Source organism: Paraphaeosphaeria sporulosa (assembly GCF_001642045.1).
Source record: "Paraphaeosphaeria sporulosa strain AP3s5-JAC2a unplaced genomic scaffold CC84scaffold_4, whole genome shotgun sequence".
Classification (NCBI taxonomy): domain Eukaryota; kingdom Fungi; phylum Ascomycota; class Dothideomycetes; order Pleosporales; family Didymosphaeriaceae; genus Paraphaeosphaeria; species Paraphaeosphaeria sporulosa.
This window is the reverse complement of record NW_017253363.1, coordinates 1,792,113-1,816,284: the sequence shown is the minus strand read 5'-3', so window position 1 is coordinate 1,816,284 and position 24,172 is coordinate 1,792,113. Positions and strand designations below refer to the sequence as shown.

At 51.6% G+C, this 24,172-nt stretch overlaps 9 protein-coding genes across 9 annotated transcripts; 6 read left to right on the top strand and 3 right to left on the bottom strand.

The window, feature by feature from the left end:
- Nucleotides 1-1,893: 1,893 nt before the first annotated feature.
- CC84DRAFT_1258391 (uncharacterized protein) lies at nucleotides 1,894-2,395 on the top strand (the record flags this gene model as incomplete). The annotated part of the gene is made up of 3 exons (XM_018184827.1): nucleotides 1,894-1,960; nucleotides 2,022-2,201; nucleotides 2,263-2,395. 3 exons carry the CDS (start codon nucleotides 1,894-1,896, stop codon nucleotides 2,298-2,300), a joined length of 285 nt encoding a protein of 94 aa, XP_018037592.1. The 3' UTR covers nucleotides 2,301-2,395.
- An 808-nt stretch (nucleotides 2,396-3,203) lies between these two features.
- CC84DRAFT_1163444 (putative amidohydrolase) lies at nucleotides 3,204-4,762 on the top strand. Its single transcript, XM_018178265.1, has one exon. The coding sequence runs from the start codon at nucleotides 3,256-3,258 to the stop codon at nucleotides 4,534-4,536; it is 1,281 nt and encodes a 426-aa protein (XP_018037591.1). The 5' UTR covers nucleotides 3,204-3,255; the 3' UTR covers nucleotides 4,537-4,762.
- CC84DRAFT_1242512 (Zn-dependent exopeptidase) lies at nucleotides 4,651-6,051 on the bottom strand (the record flags this gene model as incomplete). The annotated part of the gene is made up of 3 exons (XM_018184087.1): nucleotides 4,651-5,315; nucleotides 5,435-5,855; nucleotides 5,908-6,051. 3 exons carry the CDS (start codon nucleotides 6,049-6,051, stop codon nucleotides 4,765-4,767), a joined length of 1,116 nt encoding a protein of 371 aa, XP_018037590.1. The 3' UTR covers nucleotides 4,651-4,764.
- Nucleotides 6,052-6,529: 478 nt separating this feature from the next.
- On the bottom strand, nucleotides 6,530-8,593 carry CC84DRAFT_1258389 (purine catabolism protein pucG; the record flags this gene model as incomplete). The annotated part of the gene is made up of 4 exons (XM_018184826.1): nucleotides 6,530-7,029; nucleotides 7,082-7,707; nucleotides 7,761-8,263; nucleotides 8,570-8,593. 4 exons carry the CDS (start codon nucleotides 8,591-8,593, stop codon nucleotides 6,593-6,595), a joined length of 1,590 nt encoding a protein of 529 aa, XP_018037589.1. The 3' UTR covers nucleotides 6,530-6,592.
- A 5-nt stretch (nucleotides 8,594-8,598) lies between these two features.
- On the top strand, nucleotides 8,599-11,276 carry CC84DRAFT_1163442 (uncharacterized protein). Its single transcript, XM_018178264.1, has 3 exons — nucleotides 8,599-9,040; nucleotides 9,100-10,375; nucleotides 10,493-11,276. Exons 1-3 carry the CDS (start codon nucleotides 8,686-8,688, stop codon nucleotides 11,070-11,072), a joined length of 2,211 nt encoding a protein of 736 aa, XP_018037588.1. The 5' UTR covers nucleotides 8,599-8,685; the 3' UTR covers nucleotides 11,073-11,276.
- Nucleotides 11,277-11,821: 545 nt separating this feature from the next.
- Nucleotides 11,822-13,178, top strand: CC84DRAFT_1258387 (uncharacterized protein; the record flags this gene model as incomplete). Its single annotated transcript, XM_018184825.1, has 5 exons — nucleotides 11,822-12,256; nucleotides 12,304-12,490; nucleotides 12,546-12,643; nucleotides 12,700-12,977; nucleotides 13,026-13,178. Exons 1-5 carry the CDS (start codon nucleotides 11,908-11,910, stop codon nucleotides 13,176-13,178), a joined length of 1,065 nt encoding a protein of 354 aa, XP_018037587.1. The 5' UTR covers nucleotides 11,822-11,907.
- A 2,500-nt stretch (nucleotides 13,179-15,678) lies between these two features.
- Nucleotides 15,679-17,649, top strand: CC84DRAFT_1242502 (heterokaryon incompatibility protein; the record flags this gene model as incomplete). The annotated part of the gene is made up of 1 exon (XM_018184086.1): nucleotides 15,679-17,649. One exon carries the CDS (start codon nucleotides 15,679-15,681, stop codon nucleotides 17,647-17,649), a length of 1,971 nt encoding a protein of 656 aa, XP_018037586.1.
- Nucleotides 17,650-19,842: 2,193 nt separating this feature from the next.
- On the bottom strand, nucleotides 19,843-20,455 carry CC84DRAFT_644752 (uncharacterized protein). Its single transcript, XM_018186996.1, has one exon. The coding sequence runs from the start codon at nucleotides 20,343-20,345 to the stop codon at nucleotides 19,923-19,925; it is 423 nt and encodes a 140-aa protein (XP_018037585.1). The 5' UTR covers nucleotides 20,346-20,455; the 3' UTR covers nucleotides 19,843-19,922.
- A 2,847-nt stretch (nucleotides 20,456-23,302) lies between these two features.
- CC84DRAFT_1216210 (retrograde transporter) lies at nucleotides 23,303-24,106 on the top strand (the record flags this gene model as incomplete). Its single annotated transcript, XM_018182783.1, has 4 exons — nucleotides 23,303-23,359; nucleotides 23,420-23,434; nucleotides 23,529-23,942; nucleotides 23,990-24,106. The coding sequence occupies 4 exons, from the start codon at nucleotides 23,303-23,305 to the stop codon at nucleotides 24,104-24,106; spliced, it is 603 nt and encodes a 200-aa protein (XP_018037584.1).
- Nucleotides 24,107-24,172: the final 66 nt, after the last annotated feature.

Sequence of the window (24,172 nt, the reverse complement as noted above, 5' to 3'; positions counted from 1 at the left end):
TGAAACATGCTCTAGCGTGCGCCCCACACTAGGCGAGTATTTTGGCGAGAGCTTTTTGTATGGGACGATTTTGGGCAGTCGCGCAAGTAGGTTTAGTCGAGGTGGTGTTTATGGTGGCCTTGACTTGAATGAACACTGGGAGATAAAAAGGGTGGCGGTAGATCGACGCTAAGCGAGCGATCAGAACGCTAATCCCCATCGACATGGAGTGCACGTGGCGGTGGCCCATTTGAGGCTTGGTCGATTGTTTCATACCTCCACGTTTGGATCATCACCATACCAGATTAAGATCCAGCCTCATAAATATAGTTCATTGGTCAGGATGGCATAACAAGTAGTTGTGCAATGGCTAAAAATACATTTTCTTATGCCAAACAGTCCGCCGCGGTCGAACAGTAAAGCGAAGTGTATGTGTCATAGAAACGGGAATACACGGTCGATAGCATCTAGGTGCTATACTTGTTTGAAGGCGCAAAGATTCAAAAAACAGGTGTGTATGGTAGCTTGAAGTCTTGCTCTGCTTACGAAATTAAGAGGCTAGCACCCGGGTCGGACACCACAGGTAGACACTCAGGATGGAAAACCACCGGGTGTTCATACAATCGAAAGACAACTCCCGAGGCATCCAACCGATGCGGCGCGTCCACGGCCAAGTGCCACGACATGCGCTCCAGATTCTCAAAGTTTTGTCTACTGTCGACGCCGTCCAGGTGACGCTACCGCAGTAGTCTGGGAATGCTGCCGAGTCGTGTGAGAAAGCTCCGGTACCTGCGGTATAGAGGAGATGTGCAGGCAGCACCAGCTTCAGCAAACATATACTCTTCCGATGCTCATACTTAATAACTGCATGGAATGGTTTTCAAACGTTGACGTCAGCCTTCGCGAGTCGCGCGAGAAGGTTAAACGGCATGGTTATCCGCTTTAGTTGAGTCGTGCGAGAAAGCTACGAGATGAGTCGCATGGGGAAGATCAATATGCCGCGAACGTACAAGTCACAAATGCGTCGTTGTTTAGCCGGGCAGTCTCGAGCAGACGCTACATACATGTCTCAGGCATCGTTATTAGTTTAGTGTCTAGCTCGGTTCGCTGCACATGTGGATATGGTATGTACCGCAATGGGAACATTTACGTTATCTTCTTAACCTGTTTCCTCGCAGCACGGCTTTGCTTCCGAAGATTTTCATCGAATACAACAGTTCGCCCCTACGTAGGAAGGAGATGTGACGTCGACAACTCCTGTAAGGGGGCCAGAATATCACCATACCGCACGAGAAGTGAGCGAAACCAATTCTGTGGCTTGCCGACCTGATAGGACAGGCATAAGACCTCCCCATCGTGACTTACGTTTCATTGTCGATAGCTGATAATCTTAGAAAAAACACTGAACTGGAAACCATCAACCCCTGAAGAATCCAACAATGTAAACTATCGCTATACTAAGTTACGTACCTAAGTTCGAGAGTAAATTGCGCAACAGCAAGGAGAAGACGACGTGGCTGAAGTCGTTCACTCAGCATCTGTGACATCAGAGCTTCCCACGATCGGCCCGCGGATCGATCGCTGGGTCAAGTTCATGTTGATCAACGCCGATTATGGAAATTTTTTGAACAAGCTCCTCTATAGTAGGATCTGGTAATACCCACATAGGATTCTCTGAGGCTACCGAACGGATAAATGCCTAGAGTGGCTACACCACATGCAGCACTACGGTAAAGTCTTGTTTGAGCGTAGATTTGTTACCTTTTTCGAACTTCAGGATGGCTCGCAGAAGCGTATAAAAGGCCACTGATTCTGTCCTCTAAATCTCATCATTCAACAGACAAAACACGCAATCCAAACAGCCTTCCGCAAATCTTTCAGGCCTCAGACCTCAAACCAACAACAACCATCAATATGAAGTTCAGCATTATCGCCAGCATCTTTGCCCTCGCCAGCGTTGGCATGGCTGCTCCAACTCAAGGTACGTGACATTGAGAGAGGCATCACCTCGGGGTCATCTGGCTGACTCCTACGCCCTACAGACGGCGCAGTTAAGACCCTGAACAAGAGGGGTCCTTGCCCCGAGGCTGGATCCGGCAACATTGACCCTTGCTGCTTTGACGGTGGCCCAGACGAGAACTGCAAGTCTCAGTCCAACTGCTATGAGCGTTGCGGCCCCAGCGGACCCAATGATCAGGGAGGTGTTTTGGGGTGCATCGCTGGTAAGTTGCCCTTACTTTGAGAAATGCTCAAGACCCTTGCGCTTACAATTCTTTTTCTTAGGCTGTGCCTCAGTCTGCCCAAGCACCCCAGAGTGCTAAACAGTTGAGGGCTCTTGCACTCCCTCGACCCGCTACGGTGAACGGTGCTGGAATTTTAAGAGATCGACGATCAGATCAAGATAGCAGTACGCTCCCCAATTCTCATCGCAGCTGTTAGGCAAGGGGTCGTAGTTTTGGGTCGGTTCCCGATTGCACATGCCGCCGATGGCTGAACATCCTATACTCAGTCTTTTGTATTTAGGTGAAATTACTTATGCTACTTCATAAAAGTCTTTCTTGGCCACGTGCTCCCTGAAACAGTTTGAAGTACATTCCTATGCATAAACTCTATAGCCGCTATGCCCGAGATGAAATCGCTTGCTGCTTATTTGGCATAATATGCGTCACTCATGCCCATTCCTCGTGTGGAGCCGCTTGTGGGCCTTGTCTTTCACGGACACCTGATTTGCTTCGTCCTCACAAACATTTGAATATAGCGCAAAGGATACCATGGCCTCTAGCAATACAACTGCATCGGGACATCACGGAGATGGCTTTAACATGTGTTGGGATATATATATCTGAAGTATGTCATAGCAAGATTCAGCTGCATCCCTGAGGTCTGTACCGAGAATCTGTTTGAGAGATGACACGTCAAGACGCCGGAGAATGCGACGGTTTTTCCAGTACGCAACTGCGTTGTGATGTTTATCGTAACGATATGTAACCATTGAGGCTCGACTTTCTGAATAAGGTAGAACAGGACAGAGATGATGTGGCGTACTCGTGTCAGAGAATCTGTAGAGCCGTTGGCGACCCAGCGAAGTCACATTCGGGATAGCCGAGGCACGCGTCCAAGGAATGCCCCGATGGCGCGCTATGTTCTGCCCGTCGGAGAACTCGCAGCGGAGCACGCTAATCTTGCATAGGAAAGCGTTTGCCCGCAACGCAACGTCACCAGCGCATATATACTGACTTCTTAGCACAGAAGTGTGTATTCGCTCTCCTTATCACGATGTCGTCCTCAATCTCCGACCTCTTAGCTTCGAAAACACTTGATTTAGAACCATACGAGCAATTGTACAAGCACTATCACTCACATCCTGAATTGTCCAATCAGGAGAAGGAGACTGCAGCAACCACAGCAAAGCACCTCTCCAAACTCGCGGATTTCAAGATCACGACAGGCATTGGCGGCCATGGATTCGCAGGCGTTCTGCACAACGGCTCCGGCCCGACTGTTCTCCTTCGCGCCGACATGGATGCTCTACCTGTCAAGGAGCTAACAAATCTACCTTACGCCTCTACCGTAACGCAGGTTAGCGAGCGCACTGGCGAGGAATCTCCTGTGATGCACGCCTGTGGTCATGACATGCACATCACCTGTCTACTGGCTGCCGCCGAACATCTCTATGCGCTGCGTTCATCGTGGTCAGGTACGCTGGTCGTCCTCTTCCAGCCAGCCGAGGAGCGCGGCACTGGGGCGCAAGCAATGGTGGACGACGGCCTTTATGACAAGGAAAAGCACAATATCCCAGTGCCTGACTATGTCCTAGGCCAGCACGTGATGGCCCTACCAGCAGGCAAGATCGGCAGCAGAGTAGGCACCATCATGGCTGCCGCAGACAGTTTCAAAGTGACTGTCTTCGGCCGCGGCGGCCACGGCAGCATGCCGCACCGGACCATCGATCCCGTTATGATGGCCTCGAACATTGTGGTCCGATTGCAGAACATTGTAAGCAGGGAGACAGACCCCAGCGACATGGCCGTAGTAACTGTCGGATACCTGCGCGGCGGCCACACGGAGAACATCATCGTTGACCACGCCGAGCTCGGCATCGACATCCGAACCATCAACACGGCGACGCGCGAGAGGGTTATTGCGTCGCTGAAGCGCATCGTTCACGCGGAGTACATTGCGTCCGGCGCGGAAAAGGAGCCCACGATCGAGGAAACGCGGTTCTTCCCGCAGACGTACAACGACGAGGACATGGAGGGTAAGCTTGCGGGGAGCTTTGGAGAATTCTTTGGCGAGGCGTTCGATCCGCAGATTGCACGGACGAATGCGAGCGAAGATGTATCGATCCTCGCGAGCAGCCAGGGGAAGCCAAGCTTGTTTTGGTTCTTTGGTGGAACGGAGCCGGAGTTTTATGCGCAGAAGGAGAGGGAGGGGCGGCTGATTGAGGATATTCCGCAAAACCATTCGAGTGGGTTTGCGCCGGTGATTCAGCCGACGTTGAAGATTGGCGTTGATGCGCTCTGTGTGGCTGCGTTGACTTTTCTCACGAGGAAGTAGTCACCGTGGGTGACAGTAAGCCCTGGACTTTGTGGCCCTGGAATGTCGGGATCGACTATCAGATAACACTTTTGTGACCGTTTTATATAGTGAGTTCCTACAGGACCAGGTGTGCTAGACTCCAGTTTTGGGGACTGTAAAGGAGCTGGACGACGTGACGATGACAAATTTTGTATGTACTACTTTACTCATATATCGACATTACAATAAGACAGGCCAATGCACCTCCTACAAAGTCGCGAAACCGAGCTCCACCACCCACCCAACTACTAACCTCGCATGCTCCAGCGCATGAGTGAAGTCAATGCGATCAATTGTATCTTGCGCAGTGTGGATATACGGGTTCTCATACGCCATCTCACTCTCATAAATCATAACGCTAGGGAACCCAGCACGCGTCGCACTCGCATGGTCGCTGCACGCATACCCGCACTTATCATCCGCGTACGCGGTGCTCGTGTACGCCGTAATAACCTTTTTCGTGAAAGCAGTAAGAGATGCGGAGACGTTGTCGGTGATGACGCCGAACTTTGGGCTGAGACCCTTGGAGGTGTAGCCCGCGGTATAGCCGGTCATGTCCTGGTTAAGCATGGCGTTGACGGTGCGGCCGGCGGAGGAGTACGAGTTGAAGATTGCTTGGGAGCCGAGGAGGCCGGCCTCTTCACCGGCGTACCAGTGGAACTCGATTGTTTGGGCCGCGCCGCCGGCGGCGATGGTGCTGTTGGTTAGGAGGGCGCGGAAGGCCTCCAGGATGGTGGTGCTGCCGGACCCGTTGTCATCTGGAAATGACATTAGCACCAGACTTCGGATTTTCGGTCTACGGAAGGAAGTCATGAAGTCTATGCAAGCTTTTGCAAGACAGAGGAAAGAAATCGCATCACATGAAGGATGAACTTACCAGCACCTGGCGCGCGTCCACTTGTCGGGCTCTGACCGTTGATGCTGTCCAGATGCGCACCCACGACAATTGTCTTCGAGCTCTTTCCCGGAATCGTCGCGATGATGCTGCTCTGCGTCCAAGAATGCGAGAACGCCTTCGCGCTCGCTTTCGATCCTGAAGGAATATAGCTCTGCACCTTGGACAGGAGCCAGGCGGAGGACTGCTGTCCTGTGGTAGCGCGGTAGTACCTGTTGTTGTAGTTGCTGAAGGTCTGCAGGTTAGTCTGGATGTTGGTGCTGCTAAGTTTTGCAGTGAGGGCCTTGACAGAGGTGCCCTGGGTCAGGGTGGTGGGGTAGGTGACGGCCTGGCGCTTCTGGATGTCGCTGGATGCCGGTGTGAACTCGGGCCAGTAGGTTACGTCGAAGAAGTTTGTACCTTCCTATGGTATTGTGAGTCTTGGAGCAGGAGGAATTTGGACAGGGAGCTCGCACGGCTTTGAGGGCGAACTTCTCTATTTCGGTGACCTCGCGACGTTCTCCGCCCTCGAGCTCGATGGTGAAAAGCTCCTCCTGGGGTGGCGCCGGGAGAGCAAGTGCTGTGGCCGCGAAAGCGACGAGGTAGTTGGCGTAGCGCATGATGGATACCGGTACCGATTTGTGACTTTCACAAGAACCTTGACTAGACACGAGTGTGGAAGAGAAGCTTTACCCCAAGACACTTCATCCTCTCTTATAGAGAGCCATTGCTAAATGATCACATTGTAAACGCCATACTCGCATACAAGAGCACGCATTTGCTCGCGTCGACAAAGTGCCGGAAGAGGAAGAAGCCAAGCTTTCCATAGTAACAAAGTCTTGAGTCCTTCCAGAAAGACGTTGCTAATCCGCGCCTCGCGTGGAGCGGGTGATCTTCGTGGAGCCGGCAACCTCTAGACGGAAGTTAGACTCGATTTCACAAGCATATGCACGTGTCCCGAATGGGCAGGTGCTTCGCCTAGTATCGTGAGTTAAATGACTGCGTAGGAATATCTTACGATAACGTTGGTTGCTAGACAGCTGCCAGATCTAGACAAATGTTCTCTATGTGAAACACGACGATCAAACACGCAAAAATGCTTCCAATGTACTAAGGATCAAGTCTATTTTGTTATACACTTCCTGTTCTATTTGCGGCTTTTCATGCCTTGCCAATCTCAGCAAGCGACTCTTTCAGTGACTTGATGGCCAGGGTCAGATCGCCCCGGTTCGGATCTGTGACGCTGACGCCCATGTGACCAAATCGGATGTACTTGGTGGCAATCTCCTTGTGCAGACCGCCCGCGAAAACAACGCCCCTTTTTAGGAGGCTAGGAACGACGTCTGGTGGCGTAACACCCTCGGGAAGGTAAATGGCCGTCATGGTGTTGGCTTGGTTCTCAGGCTTGGAGGCAAGCTGCTTCAAGCCAAGGTCGGCAATTGCCTTCTTGACCTTCTGGGATGCCTCCCTGTGGGCGGCAAAGCGCTCCTCGAGGGGTCGCGAAAGGATTTGCTTGAGGGCGGTGTCGAGAGCGTGAATGAGCTGAGGGGAGGGTGTGGCGAAGTAAGAGGGCTTCTTGGCTTCGTAGTTTTGCATGACTGCATGATGGTCAGGAATTGTCTGGTACATGTCACATCGGATTCGACTTACTAGGCAGCCAATTCTTCCATGATCCGAAGTAGGAAGCAGGCTTCGTCTTCCTCGCCTTGAAAGCGTCGATAGCACGGCCAGAAGCCATGAGCACGCTGAGACCGGCGGGGCAGCCAATGGCCTTCTGCGTAGCTGTGAGAACGACATCGAGCTTCCACTCGTCGAACTTGATCTCCTCGCCGCCGACACTGCACACACCGTCCACGACGACCAAGGTTTCCGGGCTGACCTTGTGCACGAGTTCGCTAAGCGCCTTGATCTCGCTCAGCACGCCAGTGCTGGTATCGACGTGGGTGACGGTCAGGACCTTGTACTTCTTCTCTTTGAGTGCCTTCTCAACCTCAGCGAGCTGCGGCCGGTCGCCGATGGGTGCCTTGAGCTGTGTTGCCTTGACGCCATACGTCTCGAAGCAGTCGGCGAACGAGTCGGCAAAGTATCCGGTGTGTAGGACGAGCGCCTCCTCGCCGGGCTCGGTGAGGTTCGCGGCGACCTGGTCCCAGCCAAGCGTGCCGGAACCGGAGAGAACGAAGGGTTGTGAGGCGGGGTCGGTGGTCTGGAAGAGCTTGCGCAGGTTGGACAGAACATCGCCGAATGTGCTTACGAATGGGGCGCCGACGTGGGATTCACTGGAGAGGTCAGTATATGCATGACGTAATCTGGACCCTATCGGCGGACGTACCTGTAGTGGCTCATGGACTGGAGCACAGCATCGTCGAACTCAATTGGGCCTGGAATGAGCAGGGCGGGGTGCGGTGGCTGGCTAGACATCTTCTTGGGTGGCTCCTGTTGAATCGCTTCCTCAGGCCGTGGTGGATGTTGTGCTGGATTGCCCTGGTCGTCTTCGAGATGTGCACTGCGCTCGGTGGAGAAGGGCGTGTTGAGCTCGAGGAATGGTCTGGAGTCGAGGTGTCCAGAAAAGAGATTCAGACGAGAGGTTGGGCGTGAGGGAGCCACGGTGACGAATGCGGAGTTAAAGGCCCGGGAATGGGAGCGAGAGGGGTAGAGACGGGAATTCAAGGCTCCCAGGACACGGCGCGGGGCAGCCAGTTTGGCGGTGCGTGAGGGGCAATGCGGCGAATGTTCGGAGTCGGGCGAGATGCGATAGGTCAGAACGGGCGACTGCGATGGAAGTCGTGGCCGGCGGTCGGGATGCTTCGCGGCGATGCCAGAATCGCCAGGTGTCTACGAATTGTCTATCTAGTTGGCGACGAGGGTGAGCGAGCGTTGCCGTGGGGGGTGTCTCTGAGCAAAAGGAGTCGATGGCTGCTCCTGCACGCGTCTGAGGTGCCGCCGAATTTTCCGTAGCGCAAGATGCTGCCAAATGCCGTCCCTTCGACATGCAGTGGGGCTCCGCATTGCCTCCGGGCGCGGGTGCTTGTTGCGAGCACGGAGCCGCGAGGGCACGTGACCGGCGCCAGTCCTCCCAAATGCGACGAGTGCTGATTGGCCGCGCTCTGTTTACGGACTTGCAGGCATGTAAACACGCACCACCACCTCGCTGAGCGGCACCATTGCGCCCGCACCACCGTCTCAACCCTGCGTCCCAGTATTGCTGTCGCTGCATCCGCCGACTGCTAGCTTCGTTGACTCCAAACACATCCGCAATGCGCGTCACGCGAGCGGCGTCGCGCGCGGAGCATGTGCACCACGCCGACGACGACGCCAACGACGCGTCTATCCCGCATGCCGACCAAGACCGCGTTCCATTGGGTGAGGTCTCCGCTAATACCGTCTTCGACCCCGACAACACAGACGCCCCGGCTAAGAAGATAGCAGCAAAGAAGGGGAAAGCTAAGAGCACTGCGAAGAAGGGCGCAAAGGGGAAGAAGGCCAAGACTACGCAAGAGGAGGAAGCCGAGGACGTAGACACGGCGCCAGCTGACGAGGATCAGTCTCAACCCGCAGAGAGACCCGTGAGCGATGCCGGAGTCGATGAGCGAGCAGAGGATGCCACCGCTGGTGCGTGCTCACAACACTTGCGACTCCCCTTAAGATGCGCTGCTAACTGTGGGGTATAGATGCGGCCCAAGCTCCCGTCATCGAGGAGCCGCCTGCGACCTCTCCTTCGCGACCTGTGCGCATGACCCGTCGGCAATTGGCCAAGCAGGAGGAAGACTTCTCCAAGTCGCTTCGAGCGCGCGATCCTCCCGAGCTCGAAGCAGTCGAAGAAGACACAGTTGCCGCTGCGCAGGAAATCTCATCATTCAAAGTACGCGAAGCGCTCAAGGACAAGCCTGAAGAAAATATCGCTCTGTCGTCGCAAGAGCAGACCGAAGCAGGCGAAGAGCAAGTCGTTGAGCCACAAGATGCCGTCCTCGAGCCACCACAGGAATTCACTGAGCAACTCACACAAGTCCAAGAACAACCCGCCACAATCCCTCAAGAGAATGATCAAGATCCTGCAACCCCTACGGTGGAAGAGCAAGCGCTTACGAACGCCGATGTCCCCGAACAAGACGTGGGAACGCCCTCTCTGGAAGTAACTGAGCCTGAGCCCAAAGTTTTAGCATCCGAAAAGCCCGTTGATGAAGCTGCAACCCCAGCAACCAGTGTTACACCCAGCCGAGCCATCTCTCGAAGCTCCACGAGGTCTGCCTCCAGGACACCTATGCGCTTGGAAGAATCGATTAGTGCGATCGACGACCTTGAGGAGGCTCTGGAGAATGTCGGAAGGTCAATGCCATCCTTTGATCAACTGGCCGATGACAAGTCCCCTAGAAAGGCAAGATTCAGCCGAACTGCAAGTCCAGGCAAGCCCCCACGGCAGACGGGTCCACGGACTTCAATGTCTCCCAAGGTCTCAAGGAACCCAAGCTTAGGACCAAGGTCAATGAAGTCGACTGGTCTTTCCAGGGCGTCTAGTGTACGCGCACCTCTCAAAGAAAGAACCGGATCTGGAGAGACCACGGACTATTTGGCGTCAAAACGTAGGCCCATCAGCATGACCTTTGCGCCTCCGCCACCCCCAGCCAAGTCGAACAAAGCACCCACGACCTCAGACTTCCAGCTTCCTGGCGAGAGGATAGCTGCAGAATTGAAGGCCAAGAAAGAAGAACGAGTGAAGCGTATGGCGGAAGTAGGACCGGCGAAAGCGCGACCTATCAGCATGCCCCCACCCCCTAAGTCAACCAAACCACCGACAAAATCAGATTTCCAACTTCCTGGTGAAAGGATAGCAGCAGAGCTTAAAGCGAAGAAGGAGGAACGTCTCAAGCGAATGGCCGAAGGGGATGCATCCGCACCTCGTCAGGTCAGCCTTCCTCCGCCGCCGAAGTCATCGAAACCTCCCACCGTGTAAGTAAACGACTGGGTACACATTGAATGTTTGTTTCTTGCAAAAGGGAAAACTAAACCTATTGAGACATGTACCACCCTCTCCTAACTCACACTGACTTTGTATCCGTACTTTAGGCCAAAATTCCAGCTGCCAGGCGAGAAGTTCGCAGCAGAGATGAAAGCACGGAAGGAGGAGCGCCTCAAGCGCGAGGCAGAGGAGGCCGAAGCTGCAAAGAAGACTGCCTTCAAAGCACGCCCAGCACCGGCACGGAAACCAGTCGCCGCTCCTGTGCGTCAGACCGCAGCAAGTCAGGCCCGAGAACGTATAATGAGCAAAGAGAACACGTCTGGTCCGACTATCCAGCCTCTACAGCGATCAAGCTCCGTCACTACGAACAAGCGTGCCAGCATTGTGCAGGCACGCTCCGTGTCAACGTCGTCATCGAACCGCAACAGCGTCATTGGCAATCCCGGTGCGGCGAAGCTGGCCCCTGCAGATGCTGTAGTGTTCAAGAACAAAGGCCGTGAAGTCTTCAACAGGGACAGGCTTGAGAAAGAGGCACGGGAGAACGAGCGTAGAGAGAAGGAGGAGGCGGCGAAGCGGGCGCGTCTTGAGGCGGCGGAGCGCGGACGTATCGCGAGTCGCGAGTGGGCGAAGAAGCAGCTGGAAAAGAGGCAGGGGGAGGCTAGGCGGGCGAGGGAGACTACGTCGTAGGCACACACTGGGAGTATTTGCGTAAGAGCTGGTGTTTATTCTTGCTGGAAGACTGAGACAGACTTTGGTATATATTTTTGGTTTGGAACCTGGTCAAGCGTTTCTTGGGCTGGCGTTGCTGCGTGTTTGGATACCGCATGGTGCTGGGTGCACTTGAATTACTTTAACCGCACCTTTCTGCGCGGTCTCCTAGCTTCTCTGGTCGCTATTGAGACCCAGGAGTGATAAATTGAATAGTTTGCTCGAATTCTCGCGTAGTCGCAGGATGCTGGTTCGTTCATGTGCGGTCGCGTAATGGTAAGTGTTGGGGCTGACTGATTCATCGTTTGCACAGGCTGTGCGGATGCAATACGCTGGGTAATGCAATACGCCCAAGCATGGCAGATACTGTGTGCAGGTATCGATAGTCACTTTTTGCAGTGGCTTTCGCGTAGTACGAACTTGCAAATGAAATGCATACTCGTCTTTCTATCGGCGCGGTTCAAACGTCATTCTATCTGTTTGGTGGCAAAGTACTGGGTGATTGACTAAAAACCCAGGGCGTGTGATCTGTCCAAGCGCAAACCAAGTGATGATGATGATGCGCGTTTAGAAAAGTAGCTCATATCGTATCACTTTCACCCTCACTTTCCGCCTGCGCTTTCTCTGGGGACGGTTAACGGCAAATGCCCCACTTAAGTTGCGCAACAGCGTCTCTTACCACTAAAAAAGTCTCCTATCTTGACAGAGTGGACCGCAAACCCACAAAGCCAGAAGGTCCCCTCCCTTTTCTAACTGACCGCACCTCCCCCACAAGATTGGCACGGGCAGCTCGGAAGTCACACAAGACATCGCCATGGCGGTCATTGAAAGCGCGCCTGGCGTTCAGGTGCAGGTCGTCGTGGACGGCAACCCGCTCGAAGAATATGACGACCCCGACTCGTCCCGCGCTCCAGATGCCGTAACCGTGTACATCGAACCAATATCAGGGAAGAATTTCGAGATCCGAACCATATTGGACAAGCACCTCCCCACAGGCCATGATGTTTCTGTCTTGGTATCGGTAGATAGTGTCCACGTCACAGGAAAACACATTCCCAGACACAAGATTGAATCGTCTCGTATATCCACCGTCAAGGGTATTATCGATATCATCGGAGGGGCCGCGATTCAGTCTTCCTTTCGCTTTTCAGATGTCCAAACCTGTGAGTAAGAAGGTTGTTTCGGTGTGCGTCACTGACAGCACCTGCAGTCGAGGGCGCCGCCTCCGCTAGGAAAGATGCCTACAAGGTTCTTGGTCAAATCGAGGTCCAACTTCACTTCTCCAAAAATGCAAGGAAATTCTGGAACAGACTTGACAGAATACGATCATCTGGGATTTCTCAAGCGGCGATATCGGCGAAGCATGCTGGCAGGGAGTCACTGTCTCATCGTACAAGGTCAAGCTGTCATCTTCCATTCGTCATGTCAATTTTGATGACTGACCTTTTCTAGCCTGGATGAGCCAACAAAAACCAAATGCTCTTATTGGAAAACGGAGCGTGTTGACGAGAAGGCCTTTTCTACCTTCATCTTCAGGTACCGTTCCGTTCGTAAGTCAATACGGATCTTGAGAAGCTGGGGATGGCAGGATCTAACGATATCAAAGAGTCCCTAAGAAGCCTCCAAGTGATTTCTCGCTCGCCTCCACCGACGAAGGCCCCTGCAATCGAAATGCCGAAGTCGGAGCATATAGACGGAACTTCGTCTGATCGAAGCCCCGACCCAACGTCTCGACCTGCAGACCCCAGTAGGAGCCCCCAAGGCGTATGGAAAGCTCTGTCCGACGAGGACATCAAGGCTCTTCTCAACCACCATACCGGTCAAACAAGCACACGGGATGGCCTGCGTCGTACAGAGCTCGAGGCTCTGTTGAATCACCATAGGGTATGTACATGCAGACTTCTCGATTCAATCCCATTGACTGTATCGCAGTCTACAGACGAGGTAATCGAAAGCGGAACTACCAAGATCAAGCGCGAGCTTGATCAGGGTGTAGATAACGACGATTTCAAAGTGATCGGCGAGAGGAAGAAGAAGCGCAAGGACGTTCCGGGCAAGGACCATAGAATCATCGAGCTGGATTGAGGAGGCTGCAGTTGCTGTGTACATATTTCCTTGGCTAGATGGATATCCTGAGGCACATTCCATCTTTTCATGCCTCTTCTGGGATGAATAGAACATGGAGACCGTGGGACCGATACTGGAGGCGGTGCCACATCACAATGACGTTCCCAGGGCTATCCTGACAAAAATGCTAGACACGAGGGCTTGTTTGATTCTCATACTGTACGAATCTCTGCATACGCGAGATGATGGAAACTATAGTTGCACTCCAGCATTGGCGTTTGCGCATGAGGAACACATACATGTCGGTCAAAGTCTCCAAAGACTCAGGAACCAGGTTTACATATCAGTCGAATCAAGGAACGGTTTCAATCTCGCAATTGTCAGAGCCATATGGGGTAAAGAACCAAGCTATTGATTGAATCGTGCCTGTACATCCACGCCTCCCGGAACACCCACCGTACCGGAACAATCTATCGGTACTTAGACTTCAAGATGAAGTAAAGCTGCTACCAAAGATATCAAGAAGCAAAAATCTCAAGTCACGTACTTAGACGTCTTCACTCCGCGTTGCATTTCAGTGGTCATAAAATTGCCGTCGCTCAGATGTATCCCGTCTTTCTTTACAACAGTATGTCTATCCAAGCCAGATCGAGCACGGTCATCTATAGGGCCAAGACCAAGTTTCTATAATTTCCTCCTGCCTATAACACTTCCCTATTAACCTAAGAACCTATTGTCAGTTATGTAAGGTTGATACGGGCATTAAGGCTATAGAAAGCGCCAAATTAATGCATAGTGCCACCCCTGCTTAGTACATCAGAGAACTACCAGCCAGTCACATACTAATTATAGTACACGCAAGAGCGTGCATTAGCATCCTATTATATCTTGTCTAAGCATTGCTAGTGACTTACGGCACGTCATTTCCAGCTTCCTCAGCTACTAGTCATGTCTGGCGGAACAATGACTTAACAATAACTTACGTCAGAATTCCAGCTATGCCTTGTACGGTCTGGACAACGGTACCTCCATAATGTTTAGCACACTCCATCTTACCTGCCTAGAGAAAACAGCACCTCTGGCTCTTGTACTGTGAGATGGAGAATCCTCCAGGTGTATACAAGAGAGAGTCAAGTCGACCCGTAACATGCTTGAGCTGGAGTTATAAGGTTTGCCCCTTCAAATGAGGCGGCGGGGTAAGCTTGCACAACTCTGAAGGGTTCACCCGCCCCCATCAGCACCGCAGGCGAAAAAATTTGTTCAGCTGATATAACTAACCACTGGTGTGATGACGATGATGATGATAAGGGTGGTGGGACTACGTGTTGCACGGCTCTGTACTCCAAATACCTAAGGCTGGGGTTATCTTGCAGCGAGGCAGAGGCAGATCAGCTGAAGCAATTCTGCAACCTAACGTGCCAATAGCATGGGGGCTGACCCGTACAGAGCTGTGAGACTTTGCTCAGCCCCGTAGACTTACGATATGCTAGGAGCTAGATTAGGCCTCAACCCAACTCCAGATCAAGCATGTCACCGGTCAATTTGACTCTCTCTTATACAAACCTGCAGGATCTACCATCTCACAGTACAAGAGCCAGAGGTGCTGTTTTCTCTGGGCAGGTAAGATGGAGTGTGCAGAGATCTTTACATAGGCACAAAAACTAGACCCGATTCTAAACCTACTCGCTTAATTCGCGGCTTTAACTATGTAACAGACCAGTCTAGGCGCACAGCTAGCCGTATCTAATCCAGTTTCTGTAGGTCTCGTGCTAAGTAATTCCCGCTGTAGAGCTGTTCTATTCAGTTCGAGACCCTAGCTCTAATCTACCCCACCATAGGGTCGCCCGTATCGCGTGCACCCTAGTGGCGATTGGAATTCCGTGCAGCATCCATTCCTCACCTACGCACCAAGAGTTGACCGCCTCCAGGGCAAGGTTATAGCCAGAGCGGGTCGGCCACCTCCCTGTCAGTGGTGGCGAAATCAAGCGTCAAGTTACTTTCATTGCTGTACCTCTTGTATAGAACATTGAATTGGTGACGTGAAATCGACTCATTGAAGCTTAGCTACTTTGCCCCATAACCAAACAACCCATCGTGAGACAGGGGTAGTCAGATGCTGTTCCGAGCGTCCAGGGCGCTACTTGAGCTAGGAGCGCGGTTGCCCACAGGATGTCGCAGGTCTTCTCTGGGCAATGGGAACGTGTGCCCGTGTTGCGAAGCCTCCGTTACTGTGCCACATAAGTCGCGAACACCCTGTTCTCTTACCCAGTGGACAATAGATCTTTTATTTGAACTTTGTCTCGTTATCCATTTGTCTTTTCTAAGTCTCACGGTAATTAGTTAGAGACTAGCTGCGGCTGAGCCTGCGGGGGTGCAAGCGTGGCATGGCTTTGCTTTTTATCAGCTTCGAGACTCTTGAAATTCCCCTCCCCTGCTCAAATTGTCTTCAACGCGCGATATCCAACTACGAGCCTTCACGGCACTGTGAACTTTCCGTCAGCATATTTCTTATATGATCATGACCAAAAGTAACGCCGATCCGTTCTCATACGCAGCTGTGTCCTGGAAATCCGGGGTGCCGAGCTCAGACCCCTGCATCCGCGTTCTTGAGCTTGCTCCAGGAGTGGATTCCATGAACAAAAACCCATCGCAGAGCCCTCTGCACTGCAGTCTCTTCTGGACACCGCTCCAATCCCCAGCAACAGTCCCTTTCAAAGCCCTCTCTTACACATGGGGCACTGGGGGCTTTACGTCCACGTTGTGTATCAATGGACGTGGATTCAAAATCACCAGCTCTTTGGAGCAAGCACTCAGACATCTCCAGCACCCCTCTGAGTACGTCACACTTTGGGTCGACCAGATCTGTATCAACCAGCAAGACAACAAAGAGAAGAGCAAACAGGTTGCTCTTATGGGTGCAATTTATCAAGCTGCCGAAGAAACACTTGTTTGGCTAGGGCCAACGGAGTCCAACTCAACTCTCTTCATGCGTGTGTGGAGAGAAGTGGGAGAAGACGCTGAAGGCTTTGGAATGATGGATTATTACACAACGGACCTGTTTCCTATCTTAACACGCATAACGAACAACATTGATCCGGACGATCCTCAGACTATTGAATTCAATGCGATTCGTCATCGAGCAACCTCAAGATTCACATTAGAATTCTTAAAGGCTATGGTAGAGTGGCACAAGAGGCCGTGGTTCACAAGAGTCTGGGTGGTCCAAGAGTTCAGCCTGACAAGTAAAGCCACCTTTGTCTGTGGTCACCAGAGAATCAGCGCCGAGCAAGCACTTCTTGCTCGCCAGATATTCGATCACTGCACTCGAAATATGTTGGAAAAAGTACATGATGTGGATAGACCCGCACTGTTGAATGCATTTAGCGCTCTGCGGAACAATCCTACGCAAGCATTTTTTGCGACCCGGCAACAGAAAAAAAAATTCGTCGCTGAGAACAATGCTGGTACTACGCTATACCGGTTACTATGTAACCTTCATGTGGACAACAAATTACAAGCAACCGAACCGTGTGATTTCATCTGGGGCATACTAGGATTAGCGGTGGACGCTAAGCAACTTCAAATAAGGCCGGACTATGAGATGAAAGATCGAATAGAACTCATATACACTGAAACAGCAAAGGCCATCATAAAAAAGGACGGCCTGGATCTTATTGCTTTATCTCAATTCCCAAAAGTTATTATGAATCTCCCATCCTGGGTTCCCGATTGGACGGCCAATCCAAGGCAATCATTTGCTGCACCACTGGACGATTGCGTGAATCAATTCACTGCATTCAAAGACAGTCCGTTCAGGCTCCTAAGCGCGACTGATGTCGGGATTCTGGGTCTGACGGGCTTTTATGTCGATAGGATAGAGAGACTTGGGGATGAGTGGCACATTGAGATTACCGAGGTCGAGCACACTTCCTACCAGGAAAAGTGGCTCGCCCTACTAACCGAAGTGGAATATTTGTGCTGGCGTTCCGATATAATGAATCACGACATTTACCCTTCGAATGCGAGACGTGCGGAGGCTAAATGGCGGGTACCAATCGGAGACATTCAGTACACAGAAGTATTTGATCCGACTCGTGCTGACCCCTCTTATGTACAGGCTTACAAAGATTGCATGTTTGAGTTAAATTTCCTCAAGCATGGTGGGTCAATGGGCTCGGATGATTTCCATAGACAGCAAAGAGCATATTATGAGTCCACGACTCGTAACAGGGGAGGACGCTATCGCGTAAGCATGCAAGGGGTCAGAAACAAGCGACCCTTCCTTTCCAACTTAGGATACGTTGGTATGGGCCCGCTGCATATGCGACCGGGGGATCATATTGTTGTCTTCAAAGGGGCGAAGATTCCATACATTGTTCGTCATCTAGAAGATGGGAAGTATTCGCTCGTAGGGGAGTGCTATTGCGACGGAATTATGGACGGGGAGATTGTGGAAAGGCGACATGAAGAGGATTTCTATCTTCTGTAGGACGTTTCAATTGTTTTCTTTTTTAGACTTCAGGGGCTAAACTTACGGGAGGACAGAGCCATTTAACCCGGTCACGACGGACGTGAGCTGTCGAAACTGGGAAGAACGTATGTATACACTCATGATAATAGAGTGGCCTGGCTTCCCTCCATAGTTGTAGTAGAAAGTTATGTAGTTCAATCTTTTTATAACTGTTTCCTATCATTCTGGCTATAGTTTTTGACAAGAATAAAAAAATTACGGGACGGCGTTCTAAGTAACTGTTCCTAATTAAGTCTCACACGTTCTATACCATGAAATAAACTGCCTTGGCCCTTATTATAAACATGGCCAGATTAGAGTACAACTGTGACGATTTTAGGACCGTAGGTATCGTGCAATGGAAAATATTGAAGGTTCACTGAAGTTGTATTACTGTGATTCTAACTGAACTATATAGCCGTAGTGAGGCGATCGTCAGGGGAGTTAGCCTATTCGGAGTTTCCTGATTCAGTAGCTGAATTATAACGATTGTCGCGATCCTCAGGAGTCCATGAGGACTCGGTCCGAATACGATCGATAGTAACGTAGATTGAACTGCGACAACAACTCTAGGATTTAATGTCCTAAACAAATAATCTCTGCATAGGAGATATAATATTAATGCGCCAAGGAATTAAAGTAATAATCTCACACTCCTGTTATTCGGGCGAGGCGTTTGCTCTGGATCATCTCGCAGGTCTCATTCCTCAAAGAAAAGGTCCTCCACAACTGCTCCAAGGCTCTTAGCCCCTTGCCTGCGGTGATATGTAGACTTTCGAAACTCAATACTTCCCAATGAGAAAATCTAAGCTAGTGTGAGTGCAAACTAGGCTTAGTTTAGGCATGCTTATGTGTGATATATAACAGGAATTGAAGTGAACTGGCACAGACAGATTGCCACCACAGCCGGGAGGGCGGCCGACCCGCTCTGGCCATGACCTTGCCATGAACGTCCGCACTGGATGGCATTGCGAAGAGATAGAAGGTCATCATTGATGATAGGACGGCATGTAGCCTTAGGTAGCGTAGTATCTTACTAAGTATAGCTACTGTCACATCTCTGCTCTACCTTACCCAGCGCTCATACGTATTGACGATCCAAATTCCTTATCACCCTTAGAGATCTAACTAAAGCACCTTACTACGCCCCTCATAATTGCAGTGCCTATGTAAGGAGCCATTTGTTGTATAACCGTACGACAGCTGTATCGCTAAGATATGTAGACCCTTTCCCCCTTTGAGCGTGCGTGCAACGACGACGTCTTTCTAGTAGCACTCAATCTGCTTGCCGAAGCCTAGACTCGGATCTTGGTATTCTGTATTATGCCAGCTAGGCTCTATCTCCTTGTGTGAGACCTACCTATCCTGTTCTTAAGGCGCCACCTAACTTACGATTTTCTCCTTCAACAAGCTGAAGCGATATCTGGCCATTGTTTAGTATATGTATTGATTACGATATGCTCGAGAAGTACGAGGACGTGGTGGGTTAGACGAGGGATTAATGGCGGGTCTACAGAGCTAGAGGGTGGCGCGATGGCCTATCTCCATGGCACGTAAACTTTTTCATTAGCTATAGTCATGCATTACACTGCGTCTCGAAGTTGCACGATGGCTCTATTAGAAGCTGATTATGGTTTCGATGCTGGGTGTATTCATTAACATGAGCCATGCGCTAGGGCCTTCAAACCTATACTCTTAATCTGAGCTGGCTTTCGGGTGTCCTAGAGCGCATGAAACATCATCTTTCCCTATACCAACCGGTGTAGAGTAGAAGGTGCGAGCACTCTAAGTTAATACTTAGATCGAAATAAACTGAACTTCTACTAGCGCGTAGAGTCTCTCACAAACGCTTCAGTAGAGAATTTTGTTCCGGTACGTAGGGTGTTCCCGCAGACGTGGATGCACATTACGCGAGATGATGGAAACTATAACTAGTTGCACTCCAGCATTGGCGTTTGCGCATGAGGAACATATACATGTCGGTCAAAGTCTCCAAAGACTCAGGAACCAGGTTTACGTATCAGTCGAATCAAAGAACGGTTTCAAGCTCGCAATTGTCAGAGCCATATGGGGTAAAGAACCATGCTATTGATTGAATCGTGCAAGGCCTATCTCAGCAAGTTGTTCCAAGCGACAACGAAGATCTCTTTAAAAATGACAGGAAGAAGCGAAAACATGTTGGTGTATGTTACAGAAAATTGGTACTGGGCAAGTGTTGTGCTCCCCCAGGGTTGTGGTCTTCCGGGACCAGTTTACTCGTCGTACTCGTCACGCTTGCCGATGGGCTGACCTGGGAGACGCTTGAATCCGGATCCCCAAGCTTCGGCCTCACGCTTGCCAATGGGTTGTCCAGGGAGACGCTTGAAGCCAGAGCCCCAAGCTTCAGCCTCGGGTTCGGCCTCGGCCTCGCGCTTTCCAATGGGTTGTCCTGGAAGCCGCCTGAATCCGGATCCCCATGCTTCAGCTTCGCGTTTGCCGATCGGTTGTCCAGGAAGGCGCTTGAAGCCAGAGCCCCAAGGCTCAGCCTCGGCTTCGGCGTCGCGTTTGCCGATGGGCTGACCTGGGAGACGCTTGAATCCAGAGTTCCAGCCTGCCTCGGCCTCAGCAACGGGGGCGGCCACCGCGACGGCGGACGCGATGGCAGCAAGTGCCAGAATGGTAGTAGGGAAACGCATTTTGAGCGACTTCGAATGAGTGTCTTTTCAAGCCCTCAGATGAAGAAATGAGAGTTGGTGGCGGGTGATCGACATGGACCGGCTCGCATGGCATCTTATATACAGTAGGGCGAAAATTATGACAGAGCCTCAATAGATCTCGGGCACCAAGCGGAACAGGCGTCATTGCCTGGCTCTATTGCATGTTGTGAGCTGTTTTGCGAAATGTTTGGTTGACGCCCTATTGAGGTGCGTTTTGGGAGGTGAATGGGGTATTGTGTTTGTCTTGAGCGACTTGGCGTACTTCGCTATTCAGACACATTTTGGGTGGATGTCGCCTCGACACATCAAAGGAAATGGGCTTCGATAATGTTTTGGAAGTAATTGTTTTCGTCCGCCAAGGGATTATGCCGCACGAGAGCCTGTCACATGGGGTTGCCGTTCGCGATTCCAGAAGTTCTAGTGTTGCAAGCGCACTAGCCATGGTGGAGATGAAATGGCAAACCGGTCTTTGTGGAGGTATGCCATTGCTCGGCCTTAGCGCAGGAAGGTCAAATCCTCAATACGTCTGAGTGTTGTTTCCGTAAAATGCTACGCAAGGTACCATGTAAGGATGGGGTCTTACAGCTATACGCATGCTGAGTATAGTTACGCTCTGCAATGACAGACTCCCATACGTCAACTCGTAACACAGATACGAATGTAACCAACGATATGATGATGGCTCTAGGCGCATTGCCGACTCCATGGCACTGGGAGGCGTCAATCAATGGCGTTTTGTCGCCATGTGGCCCAGTAGCTGAGACGTTCGAGAATGTCTTGGAAGAAGTGGAAAACGTTGCGACACCGGATACGCGGAATTTGTAATGGAATAATAGGCGACTCGAGGTCACGCTCCATCGTGAATTTGACGTCTAGAGCGTGTATAACTGACAGGCTGCTCCGCGGACCGCTGAGGGTCCTGTCGCATGACCGTGAGTGAGCTAGCTATCATTGCCCAAATCAGGTGGGCGTGGCGATTAGTTCAATATTGACTGTCAAGGCTTATACCTGAAGATAAAAAGAGTCAGTGTACGCTCTGGAGCGGAACCGGGGTACTGATCGACTGTTGATGGAGATGATAAGAGTGCCAATTTAAGACGCCCGCGCAGCTATAAGTGAGATGCGGAACATTTGAATAGAAGCAAATGCATGCGTGCTTGTTGAGCCAACGTACTTGTTGAAGTCCGCAAGGTCGTCGTTAGGCTTATTTTATAGGTACTGTTAGCAGCGCCTCGTGCGAAACAATGTGTTTCAACGGAACATGATCATCTGAGTGTCCATAGAGCTGATCATATTGCAGCGCATCGATGGCTGAGTTCTCTCCGGGTTAGTAGAGTGAGAGTTGTGGCATTCATCTGGCAGACTTGTAGGTACGATATCTACCAAATCGAGCGGCTCCCTTGGGTCTCAGGGATACCTTCGTCTGCCCCCGCCTGTTCAGCCTGATGAAAGCGATTTGGGGTCGTAAACAGCACATATCCTGGTGATCCAGTAGCCCTTGCTCTTTGCGGAAGACACGGTCGTTCAGATCCCCCAAGCTCTTGAGTAATATGGAAAGCGCAGCAACTCGCGTGCATCAAGAGATCGTGCGCTTCAAGCGGGAGGTAGTGGGTAACGACTTACAGGGCCATTTGTGCCCGCATTGCAACCTCGCCACGTCTCTTGGCGGGGTTATGGAGAAGGAGTTCCACCATCTTCGCAGTAGTCTTGTTAATTGAGGTTTTCAAGGGGAGCGAATCATGAAATCGAGTTCGCTGTCACTCCCGCAGAGTTCGTTCGTGTACTCATTTGATACACGTCCATGAACGACTTTAAGCCTAGGAGCGTGGACGCAGAGATAGCCTTAATTCTCCCCGCGAGACTACCCTTCCCGAGGTTTGAAGCGGACCTTCACTTGGTGAAACGTTGGGCTTCTTTTGGGCTAAATCAGCTCCATGTGAGAGCTCTTATCCATATTGCCCAAAGGGGACTTGTGTGCGATCACCGATCAACTTGAAGTCGGGAAGCACTTTAAGCGATGGACATGTACCGAAATTGGTTACAATAGCGCACCGCCGCTCACGATTGTGGAATTGACGATTTGCCAGTTTCATTACCTTCATTGGCTCTTGATGTATCCGACAAGCACTGAGCCAGATTAGTACAAGTCGCTGCACAGTTAAAAGAGCGGTATTTCGCCTTGTCATCCTGCTGGGGAATAGATGCGGAAACGGATCATGCTGACGCGGTGTAACGAAATTGATCTCCTCTGTGAAATTAGCCCGCAGGAACTAGATCCCACCAGCAAAGATAGTATCACAATTGCAAGGGAACTTGGATTTCGGTTGCTCTGGATCGATGCACTGTGCACCTATCAAGATGATGAGAAATGGAAGGTGAAAGAATTAGGTGATATTGGCAAGATTTATCGAAATGCAACACTCACCATTATATTTTCTGCGGCAAGGAATGTCGAGGAATGGATGTTGCACCGCATAAGCTCGACCCTGGGCCGAGTTGGCCTTGTCGATGGGCAACCTCGACTGGTCTTCAGTTTTCGAGTAGCAGAGGATAGATGAGGGATATGAGGAACATCTCGTCATACTCAGGCCGCATATCCTAGACGAGATTGAATATGAAGTTTCGGGTGCATCTCGGAAGATGTGAACCTGGAAATAGCAATCGTGAAGAAGACTTGCAATCATATGCCTGGTATCTAGAAATGCGAACTTGTGGACGAGGGTGAGGTATAAAGTGTGAGGAGCACTTACTAAGCAGCACATTCTGCCGCGCCGTACCGCCCTAGGTTGACCGCGTAGCTCGCCCCACGCATCTCTCCGCAGCCATCTGGACCCAAAACCCCGGTTTCCTAGCAGTCGTATACTCGGCTTGTAATCTTGAACTCACTCTCCTTCAATTCCTTCTAAGCGCCGCGCATACTCAGCGGGGCCGCCGCAATGGCTTCGCGACTCGTCCTCGTTCTAGGCGACCTCTTCATACCAGACAGAGCTCCAGTAAGCTCGCCCGCATGCGCGCGCATGTCGCTAGACCTCACAAGCTCACAGGATGCATAGGACATACCCGCCAAGGTACGCTGAAGACCTCCTCCACCTACATAGCCATGATATAGACCTGCAATCCCGCGCCGCGCCGACGACCACACGCTGATAGCTCCACCCGCAGTTCAAGAAGCTCCTCGCGCCCGGAAAGATAGGCCAGATCCTCTGCCTCGGCAACATTACCGACAAAGAGACGTACGAGTTCCTCCGCGCCATCGCGCCGGACTTGCAAATCGTTAAGGGCGACTTCGATGTCGAGGCGCCCAACCTCGCCCTTTCAAAAGTAGTCACACATGGCAGCCTGCGCATAGGCTTCACGCACGGGCACACGATAGTGCCGCCGGGAGATGGCGACAGTCTACTCATAGCGGCGCGGCAGATGGACGTGGATATTCTCCTGTGGGGCGGCACGCATAAGTTCGAGGCATATGAGATGGAGGGCAAATTCTTCGTGAATCCGGGGAGCGCGACGGGTGCCATGACGACGGGGTGGTGGGAGGGCGAGGAGGAGCCCGTGCCGAGCTTCGTGCTGATGGATGTGGGTGTCCCGAGTGCTGAGAAGTGGCATTACTGACAGCGGAGCAGGTGCAAGGGGACGTCCTCGTGCTGTACGTGTACCAGCTGCGCACAGATGCCAATGGTGCGGAGAACGTTGCGGTGGAGAAGGTCTCGTTCCGCAAGAATGGCGGTGGGGTGTCATGATCGTTTACTAGATCGAGCTTCTTGCGGCTCTGGCTGTGCATAGCACATGTATGCTGCACGGGAAGG